Source organism: Rhinichthys klamathensis, unplaced genomic scaffold (genome assembly GCF_029890125.1).
Source record: "Rhinichthys klamathensis goyatoka isolate OS25496 unplaced genomic scaffold, OSU_Roscu_1.1 h1tg000303l_1, whole genome shotgun sequence".
Classification (NCBI taxonomy): Eukaryota; Metazoa; Chordata; class Actinopteri; order Cypriniformes; family Leuciscidae; genus Rhinichthys; species Rhinichthys klamathensis.
In genome coordinates this window covers 4040001-4051300 of record NW_026606822.1, presented here as the reverse complement: position 1 = coordinate 4051300, position 11300 = coordinate 4040001, and the positions used below count along the sequence as shown (strand labels likewise).

Genomic DNA, 11300 nt, shown 5'->3' with positions numbered 1-11300 from the left:
ATCTCAGGTCTTTGTTTTAAATGCCATAAATCTTCAACAAGCAGTTCTACAATGTACACAAGTTCAAAAAGATCAAGAAACTCATTTTTCATATTTTTTTTTAGGTATATGCTGCGTCACTCACAAAGTCCTCCATATGAAAATAAACCACAGTTTAAGAGGAAACATTGAACACTAAAATGTCACAATGTTCACACAGTGCTCAGGAAAGAGAATCCCAGTTTTCCAGAAATTCCACAAAGTTCTGTTAGCGATTTGAAAATATTTGAGTGAATCTCATGGACAAACTTGAGAAATGCCTGGATCATCCCAAAATCAAATCAAAAGAAACCTATTTTTAGGACCATACATTTTTTTCAATGTCATGACAATTAAGCAAATTCCTCCCCAACAACTTTTTACCAAATTAAGATATATTATTATTGATATTACGATATAATATTATTAAAATAGACTACATTTGCAGAGTACAAATGTAAGTATACATTTTGGTCGTATCTGTTGCATTTAATTTATCCTGACTTTAATAGAAAAATTATAACACATTACAGTCCTAAAAATAGGCTTCATTTGGTATATGCGAAATCTCTCCTTTGATTTTGGGGTGAAATATGACATTGCTTTATGAGATTCAATCAAACTGAATATCATGCTGATTCATATTTTAATATTTGATATGTCACGTCCATTTCCACATCACCAGCAAATCAGTTGAGTAATGTCCTTATTCCAGTTGATTTTTGCAGTAGGAGCAACTTTGGACAGTCCGTTTGGTACGGCAGTTAAGTGCTAATTTTGTATTTCTATTCCTCTCTCGCATACTCACACAATTTCTTCCTCATTTGGACTCACACATAAAGTTTCACCTGATTCCCCTTCAATTCACACCTTGGTGTCCGGAAACTTGAAAGGTGGAGTAAGCTACACAAGGAAAAATATATTGGAATTCAGAAATGGGAATACTCTAAGAGCCCAGACAGGACTGCTGATTAAACTATAAATATTGGTAAAACTTTATTTTAAGGTGACGAAGCTACACGTTACTACATGTACTTACTATAGTAATAACAGTAAATGATGCATAATTATAAGTAGCTAACCCTAAACCAAACCCGAACCGTAACACTATAGAAAGTACATGTACCGGTAGTAGGCTACCTATTTTAGTAAGTAGCCTACAATGTAACTATATCACCTTAAAATAAAGTGTAACCGAAATATTAAATGTGAGACAAAATTTCAGAAATATGAACACAGTATCAAAAAATACACAAAGCTCACGTTACAGGATGTGATGGCATGAGTGAAATTAATCTTGAGTTATAGCCTCTTTGGCAATTATCAGTTAGGAAATGGGACAAAACAATGTCAAACGATGGTTATTAATGCGTGAGGATGACAGCGATGTCTGGATGCTGAGGATGTGCAACACAGTCACAAAGAAATTACCACAACTTTAACAGATAACTCCATTAAACAGGAGATGAGAGACAAACACTGCAGTTCAAAGGTGAGCAACAGCCAGAATCAAACCATCCTTTTCCACACATGAAGAATAAAAACAGCCACATACACAATGCAACGATTTGAGAGTGACGACATTTAAATTAGAAATAAATCCCCTAAATGATCATTCTGAATGTGTGTGGAGTCACTCCGGAACGGGCAAAAGCGACCGTTGCGAAACTGTCACCATAGCAACAGCGTCTAGCTGGCTATTTCTATTTATTTATTTATGTCCTGTATTTTTAGGTTTGGTGGGAGAAACTATGGTGAAGATTAACTATCTAAATATATGAACAAATCAAGACATACCTCAGTTTCTGTGGGTTTTCCAGCACCTCAGAGAGAAGAGTCTGACGTGTAATGATGTCACTGAGGTAATAGTTCGGTTCGGTCGCGTATGCTACGCATATTTAATCAAATGCGGTTGTCACTATTTAAATGTTCCGTGAGTGAATCTGGTTTCAAAATGCAATTGTTTCTGCTGTAATAACAGAACTGGGAGTAGAAAAAAAATCGTATTTAGCCGCAGTGTGAACATGGCATAGCCTATAGACAGAACATAAAACTCGGGCCTATTTAGCCAAAGTAAAACAGCAGATTTCTAGCATCTAATACACTGAAATAAATTTTTTTTTTTTTGCGTGAATAAACAAAGTGGTGCAAACAATACAGTGGTTTTCCAAACGTTCAGTACGTCACAATATGCGTAAGGCTGTTTGGACCTTTTTTTTTTTCTCTCTAGCCTTAGTGCTTTTTCTTTTCTTGGCTTCATTATCTTCTCTCTAAAGATAATTGTCACCATGGGAAATCTTTTATAATTGAAAAAAGTAACATTTACTCTTATTACGTCTACGAAAATACTTTGTCTCATCTTTCTGCAAATGGCTTCCCTCGGGTAACTAAATTTACGGAACAAATCATCAATCACAAAATGAACATAGAGGTTATACACACACTTATCATGTGATGTTAACAATGTAAAGTTTCAAATATAGAACTCTACGGAATAAAATGGATTCCCTTGAAAGATAAAAGGTCATTAATCTAATTACGTCCCTAAAACAACGAGAAAACAGAATGGGAATGTTGTCTTGATTATTCCATTTTCTTGGGGCTGTATTGTACTCTTCCTAGTAAAGCTGTATTGCATTTCAAATCCCAACCTCTAAACACTCTAAACAGGCATAGTCTTTCTTCAGAGGGCCTCAGAGCTGCAGATGCCTGGTAAGAAAAAGGGAAGCACTGGATGTGAATCGAAATAACAGACCAACTCTTTTGAAAAACTGAAGAACTGCTGGGGGGTGGGGGGGGAACGTGGGTCCAACTACGGGGGGAAAAAAAGTGATCTAGTGGTACGGGGTTTGAGGAGCGCTGATGGGAAACGGCGTTATGTTGCATTCATGATCGTGAAAGTACGTAAACTTGAAAAAAAGTACTAGTATTGCTGTTGCAGTCAGAGTTTGTTGATCTACTAATTTGTAATAAAGTTCCGCCAACGTGTCCATCCAGATGAGGAGATGTAGAAATGCTACAAGTGTCCGAGCTACTCGATAGGACTCGGCGCCTACACATTGGCTCAAGTTCGGAGCTTTTGTGATAGAGAGCCCTCTGGTACGAGGGCCAAACCGTAAACATTCAGCGTAATGTATAAAATATCGAAGCTTTCAGAGGCGATTTCGGACCATGACGGAAGAGTTTGAGGAGGCTGGTTATACGGCATATCCAAGAATTCCAGAAAGCGCTCATTGGTCAAGACGACAAAAAAGGATGGTGGAGGCGTTCGGCTCTCCGAGAGGGCAATGCAGGCAAGGACCGGGGTCGGGATTGGCGTGGGAAGTAGTCTTGCCCTGAGGGAGGCTACAAATCACAGTGAGAAGGCACGGGGCACTCAAGTTTATGGGGCGTGGGGTTGAAATAGGGCAGCAGGCGGGATTGGACAAGGGCCGTGCCCTGCTTCAAAAAATGGTGGTCTCATACTTGGTGCTACTCGAAGGTCTGGAGGAGTCCCGTGGTTCGAAGAGCCAACTGGTGCTGGCCAGGGACTGCAGGTCCGTTTCCGGCTCCAGAGGGTCGATCTGCCGGAGAAGTAGGAGCGAGGAGTGAGACTGCAGGAGAGAATGGCAGCCAACGGAAACCCACATTTCACACAAGTGAGGAAGTGGCCGTTGTGGATGAACACCATGTAGGAGAAATCACCGTAGACATAGACAACAACACTTATATCTGGACCTGATGCTGGTTTGAGTGTATAAACACAAATGCCTGGAAATAGTTGCTCATTTTGTAAGAATTTAAGGATCCATTTACAATACATTTTTAGGTAAATGTGTCCTTTCAAATTGCACACAATCTTCATTTTAAAAGTAGGGTCTTTAAGAAGGTCGCCTGATGATGTCATTTTGAGTTTTTTCCAAAAAAGTGACGATATTGAGATGGATAACAAAAATTGTAAATGTAAGATATTTGTGGCCAATGTTGTTACCGCAACATTTTAAGTATTCCTTAAAATGCAATACTTTGTTTTTGAAAAGACCTCTCAATGACACTGTTTGGCGACACCAACGAATATGAAATTCCCACTATGTGGAATATTGTTTTCTAATAATTTCAAAGACGTTGCTCCAGGCTTGGCAAACCCAATTGAAGAAAGGTGTAGTGATTTGTGAAGTACAACTATAACAGCACAAATCGCCCGAAAACATGTCTGGGTCATATTTCACCCCAAAATCCTCAGCAATTACATTTTGCTTAAATTAAAATAAACCATTACAATTTTGCATTATGAAATTAAGACAATTATGCACACAAGTTTCATTACCGTAATGCTAATGAACGTTTTACTTTGTACTGTATTACTGTTAGAATTAAAGGGGTGGTTCAGGATCTTTGACATCGGGCCTCATTTCCAAGTTAACCTGGGTGTTATTTATCAGTGGAGACAGTTTTCAAAAAATGTCATCCAGTCCTTCGAGTTGCATAGTTCGCCGGTGCTAGGCTAGCGCGAGTCAACGGTATCTGCTAGCCTGCCATTAAAAACAGTTTTACCCACTCCACAGTACACCAAAAGCAAATAAGCCAGACTATCGATGTAAATGTCTGTTGAGAGAATAATGTTAGAAATCAAACTACCCTTTCCTGTATTTATTAGCACAGTCTACAGCAGCGGTGGAGTGATATTAAGTTACCTAGGCAGCTGAGAGAGGTAGTGAGAGAGAGAGGTAGAGAGAGGTAGTGAGAGAGAGAGGTAGAGAGAGGTAGTAAGAGAGAGAGGTAGAGAGAGGTAGTAAGAGAGAGAGAGGTAGAGAGAGAGAGAGGTAGAGAGAGGTAGAGAGAGAGAGAGAGGTAGAGAGAGAGAGAGGTAGAGAGAGGTAGAGAGAGAGAGAGAGGTAGAGAGAGGTAGTAAGAGAGAGAGAGGTAGAGAGAGGTAGAGAGAGAGAGAGAGGTAGAGAGAGGTAGTAAGAGAGAGAGAGGTAGAGAGAGGTAGAGAGAGAGAGAGGTAGAGAGAGGTAGAGAGAGAGAGGTAGAGAGAGAGAGAGGTAGAGAGAGGTAGTAAGAGAGAGAGAGGTAGTAAGAGAGAGAGAGGTAGAGAGAGGTAGTAAGAGAGAGAGAGGTAGAGAGAGGTAGAGAGAGAGAGAGGTAGAGAGAGAGAGAGAGAGAGAGGTAGAGAGAGGTAGTAAGAGAGAGAGGTAGAGAGAGGTAGAGAGAGAGAGAGAGGTAGAGAGAGGTAGTGAGAGAGGGAGAGAGAGAGAGAGAGAGAGAGAGAGAGGTAGTGAGAGAGAGAGAGAGAGAGAGAGAGAGAGAGAGAGAGAGAGAGAGAGAGAGAGAGAGAGAGAGAGAGAGAGAGAGAGAGAGAGAGAGAGAGAGAGAGAGAGGTAGAGAGAGGTAGTGCAGGTAGTCCCGACTGTAGTGCGCTTCGGTTCTGTGTTTACTTTTCGTCGCAGTACTACTAACCGGGAGCAAAGTAAAATTCCGCCGCTGCTGAGAAACTAGTTCCTCTAAATGTCATGCGATCATTGAGATGCAAGAGTCCTTTTATTTCTAACATTATTTGCTTTTGGTGTACTGTGGAGTGGGTAAAACTGTTTTTAATGGCAGGCTAGAAGATACCGTTAACTCGCGCTAGCCTAGCACCGGCAAACTATGCACATTTTTTGAAAACTGTCTCCACTGATAAATAACACCCAGGCTAACTTGGAAATGAGGCCCGATGTCCAAAATCCTGAACCACCCCTTTAAGCAATATTAAATTCACTACCACTAACAATTTAAATAACATATTGCCATCTATCTATCTATCTATCTATCTATCTATCTATCTATCTATCTATCTATCTATCTATCTATCTATCTATCTATCTATCTATCTATCTATCTATGTGTGTATGCATATATACACTCACCGGCCACTTTATTAGGTACACCTGTCCAACTGCTCGTTAACACTTAATTTCTAAGCAGCCAATCACATGGCGGCAACTCAGTGCATTTAGGCATGTAGACATGGTCAAGACAATCTCCTGCAGTTCAAACCGAGCATCAGTATGGGGAAGAAAGGTGATTTGAGTGACTTTGAACGTGGCATGATTGTTGGTGCCAGAAGGGCTGGTCTGAGTATTTCAGAAACTGCTAATCTACTGGGATTTTCACGCACAACCATCTCTAGGGTTTACAGAGAATGGTCCGAAAAAGAAAAAACATCCAGTGAGCGGCAGTTCTGTGGGCGGAAATGCCTTGTTGATGCCAGAGGTCAGAGGAGAATGGCCAGACTGGTTCGAGCTGATAGAAGGGCAACAGTGACTGAAATAACCACTCGTTACAACCGAGGTATGCAGCAAAGCATTTGTGAAGCCACAACACGCACAACCTTGAGGCGGATGGGCTACAACAGCAGAAGACTCCACCGGGTACCACTCATCTCCACTACAAATAGGAAAAAGAGGCTACAATTTGCAAGAGCTCACCAAAATTGAACAGTTGAAGACTGGAAAAATGTTGCCTGGTCTGATGAGTCTCGATTTCTGTTGAGACATTCAGATGTTAGAGTCAGAATTTGGCGTAAACAGAATGAGAACATGGAACCATCATGCCTTGTTACCACTGTGCAGGCTGGTGGTGGTGGTGTAATGGTGTGGGGGGATGTTTTCCTGGCACACTTTAGGCCCCTTAGTGCCAATTGGGCATCGTTTAAATGCCACGGCCTACCTGAGCATTGTTTCTGACCATGTCCATCCCTTTATGGCCACCATGTACCCATCCTCTGATGGCTACTTCCACCATGTCACAAAGCTCTAATCATTTCAAATTGGTTTCTTGAACATGACAATGAGTTCACTGTACTAAAATGGCCTCCACAGTCACCAGATCTCAACCCAATAGAGCATCTTTGGGATGTGGTGGAACGGGAGATTCGCATCATGGATGTGCAGCCGACAAATCTGCGGCAACTGTGTGATGCCATCATGTCAATATGGACCAAACTCCCTGAGGAATGCTTCCAGCACCTTGTTGAATCTATGCCACGAAGAATTGAGGCAGTTCTGAAGGCAAAAGGGGGTCCAACCCGTTACTAGCATGGGGTACCTAATAAAGTGGCCGGTGAGTGTATATATATATATATATATATAAAATGTGTGTGTGTGTGTGTGTGTAGAGAGATTTTTTTGATGCTTAATTATCATCAAAATAATGTCAAAACCAATTTTTAGTCATAATCTTATTTATGCAAAATATAATATCTTCTTTTTCTTATTATTCTGGAGTGAAATATCATCTGGACATGTTCTGGACAGGTTTGGTGAGAGTCAACTAAACAAACTTTATTTATATCAAGCACATCTTCAGGCCAAAACAAGAATTTGCCAATGACACAACATATCCTCCTCCTAGGATTACACATGATCGCAACCTTTATATCATCTCGAATCTAAAAGATTGTCCTTATACCACATTTTAAATTTGTGACCTGTTGCTAGTGTCAACCAAAAATGTACATGGGGGAAAAAAATAGGTGGATAACAGTGACAATTGGAAAACGTAACAGGAAAATTAGTAAAGTGAATAAGTGGCAGGGAAGAGAAAGCCAGAGAAGTAGCAGGAGGAAGAGTGCTGGAGAATGTGAGGAAGAGAGAGAGAGAGAGCAGAACCTGAACTCCAGGGCTGATAGAGGGCAGCGGGAGGTAGGAGGGGCGGTGGGCGGAGCACGTGTGACAGTAACAGCAGCGGCATTCAAGCACAGGTGCACCCTGGGAAGGAGGACCGGGCAGAAGCACAGAGACATAGATTACAGGCTTACGGCAGAAAAGTAAAGACATTTAAGACATGAAAAGTATACTGGGACTGGAGGTGACGCCTCTCGACACAATTAAACCCGCTCCTTGAAGTGGCTCATTCCTACTATGCAGTATATATTTTTTTACCTCTCCATCGTATATGTCTTAATATATTGGATAAATATCAAAATTAACTTATAATTAAACAAAACTAACCTGTTCCTCTTGCTGACACCTATCTATCAAGCTAACTATCCCTTGCTGATCAATGGCTAACTTTAGCTCTTTATTTTGTACATCATGTTAATGTCTTGCAATTCTGTAAATAATCTAATCATATTTAATAAAGACCAAAACAAAACAGAAATGACCCAAGAATTCAGCTCAAGTTTTAAGTTGTGAAATAAACCAACACTATAATTTAGCAAACACACACAAAAAACAGCTATTCAAAATCATTTCCATATTGAATTAGATGCAAATAAGAATGAAGCATGTGCTGCGAATGTATTGTGTTAAAACTGGCTCAAAATGATCCTAATGTAATTGGACCGTAGTTAGGGTAGATGCCATATTCAAACTGACACAAATGCAAATTAAGCCATTTATTTAAGCCATTAAATATGACATCTATGATATATTCTGACTAAAGTCTACTGATTCTGGGATAATTAAGTCAATATTTTAGTTTAGGTTTCAAGATTTATGGACAGCATCTGTGACAAGCTGTTGATTAACACAGAAAATGATTTAGACTCCTCCACAGTTTGTATAAGCTAGCAAAAATGATGTTTACAGTAATGCACTCATAATAAAGGACAATGCATTGCAATAGAATAACCTTTAAAATACAGAAAATAAACGTTTCCAAGTAAAACAACATTAAAAGTATGCAAAAAAAAAAGGATTTTCTTCCTCAGTGTTTTTGTCGTGTTCTGTTTTACAAATATTAAGCAGATTTTTTTGGTTTTAAGCATAAACTCTCTTACTTTTGATCAATTTATTTTTCAGAGAACTAGACTTAATAACTTAAGTAATTTTGAATTTTGCTTCTCAAGTAAATGTATCTTGATTTAAAAAATGTTTAGATATTTGTACTGGAAAACAATTTTTTGCAGTGCATTTACTGAACTTCATCCATGAGTTGTCCGACCACTACATGTACGATTCAGTCAGCTTTACAGTTTAAATAAAACAGATTTTGTACAGAATCAGAAGTGTTACTAAACAAACTAGCTACATAAGCTGCACATTTCTGAATGTTTTGCCCTATAGTCGCCCATTGTAAGATCAATACTGTAAATTCTACTTTTTACTAGCTTTTACTAGCTGAGAATCAAAAACATATGAACACAATACATTCATGATGCATAGTTCATCCTTAAAGGGATACTCCACTTTTTTTGGAAATAGGCTCATTTTACAACTCCCCCAGAGTTAAACTGTTGAGTTTTACCGTTTTTGAATCCATTCAGCCGATCTCCGGTTCTGCCGTACCACTTTTAGCATAGCTTAGCATACATCATTGAAGTGGACAAGACCATTAGCATTTCTAAAAAAAAAAAATTACCAAAGAGTTTCGAAATTTTTCCAATTTAAAACTTGACTCTTCTGTGGTTACATCGTGCACTAAGACCGACGGAAAATGTAATGTTGCGATTTTCAAGGCTGATATGGCTAGGAACTATACTCTCATTCCTCTGGTAATAATCAAGAAACTTTTTTTTTTTTTTTTTTTAAATCAAAATACAGTAGATACAGATGTTTCACATATACTGTACTAAATGATTACAAATCATCATAAGATATGAAAAGCATTAAAGATAACATTCATATCAATGAAATTAAAGAACACTCAATCACACATTAGAAAAAAAAAAGAAAGAAAAAAAAGAAACAACAACAATGTAAAGGAGGTATACATGTATACTTAAAATAAAGAAGAGGAGTTTAAATATTTGAGGATGTCCATCGTTCTGGTTGCTTTGCGGTTTGAGAGTCCTTTCAGTGTTTCAAAATAAATCTTCATGTCAGCTTTAAAATGGTAAATGTTAGGCATCCTTTCAGACCATTTACATTTATGTATGTAAAACTTACCAAGTAATAAGATCAAATTTAACATAAAATCGTGACTCTTGTCTAAATCTTTTTTTTCATAATAAAAAAAAACATCTCTTTTCTCTATACTTATCATAATTCCACTCAACATATTAAATAAATATTCCACATCAATCCAGATAATCAAGAAACTTCACTGCCGTACCATGAGAGCAGCAGGCGTAATGATATGACGCAGCGCCTGAAAATAGGCTACCTTCCGTCAACACAACGGAACTATTTTCAGGCGCTGCGTCATATCATTACGCCTGCTGCTCTCATGGTACGGCAGTAAAGTTTCTTGATTATAACGCAGGAATGAGAGTATAGTTCCTAGCCATATCAGCCTTGAAAATCGCAACATTACATTTTCCGTCGGTCTTAGTGCACGATGTAACTACAGAAGAGTCAAGTTTTAAATTGGAAAAAATATCGAAACTCTTTGGTCATTTTTTTTTAGAAATGCTAATGGTCTTGTCTACTTCAATGATGTATGCTAAGCTATGCTAAAAGTGGTACGGCAGAACCGGAGATCGGCTGAATGGATTCAAAAACGGTAAAACTCAACAGTTTAACTCTGGGGGAGTTGTAAAATGAGCCTATTTCCAAAAAAAGTGGAGTATCCCTTTAACCACACCATGACCTTATGTGTGTGTGCCGAGCTCATACTCACGGTGGAGCGGCGCACACTGTTGCGGGACTGAGAGGTGGGCCTGCTGGTCTTGGCTTCTATGTTTTCGGAGGCTGGACCAGCATATGAACTGTGACGACGGGACTTCTGTGCCTGGAGAGCCATATGATATGCTACCTCAAAAGCTTGTCCCAGCGTCAGGATGATCTCATAGGTCTGTGTCTGAACGGAAAACAGCCATTAGTGGAGTCATCAAATAATTACACAATATCAGTTTTCAATCTCAGTTAGGCTATAAAAAGCAAAAAGCGGCAGAGGAAACTATATTTGACCTGACAGCCAAAGCGCAACCTGTGGTGTTGCACAAGCTCGTCGAATATTTTGATGTACGAGTTGCCGAGATGAGATAACTTTTGACCTTTTTTTTTAAAATGGCGGAGAGCAATGCGAGAGTCGTGAATGGTAAAAATATGTACTATTCATGATCTAGAAAATATACAGCATATTATTTACCGTTTGAGTTTTGATAAATCATTTTCTTGCTGCAGCAGATGACTTAAGCAATCTAAAATAGTTTTAGCTAAATAACAGGTCTGGATCTCCATCTTTTTACCACATTACGACAACAAAAGCACTTGAACCGAACACACTGGTAAATACCAGTTGTTCACAAGTGGAAAATATCATATTTTCCATAGCACGTGAACACACCATTACACATGTGAAGAGGCTAGCCAATCACAACAGAGCTCGTTTACATAAAGCAGTCAGAAAGATAATCAGAAGGGTCAAAGAGA

The 11300-nt window shown here is 39.1% G+C and overlaps 1 protein-coding gene across 4 annotated transcripts in view; it reads right to left on the bottom strand.

The window, feature by feature from the left end:
- Positions 1–555: 555 nt before the first annotated feature.
- Positions 556–11300, bottom strand: part of anks1ab (ankyrin repeat and sterile alpha motif domain containing 1Ab) — a 45913-nt gene continuing 35168 nt past the window's right edge. Inside the window, exons 12-15 of one of the 4 annotated variants that reach the window (XM_056270435.1) lie at positions 10546–10725; positions 7650–7748; positions 3484–3581; positions 2090–2727 (exon numbers count right to left, since the gene is read on the bottom strand). In XM_056270435.1, coding sequence (XP_056126410.1) covers positions 2712–2727; positions 3484–3581; positions 7650–7748; positions 10546–10725 — 393 coding nt within the window. In that variant the 3' untranslated portion in view covers positions 2090–2711. Of the gene's footprint in view, positions 922–2089; positions 3582–7649; positions 7749–10545; positions 10726–11300 lie in introns of those variants that run through there. The other 3 variants (XM_056270436.1, XM_056270434.1, XM_056270437.1) reach the window with 3 other exon arrangements.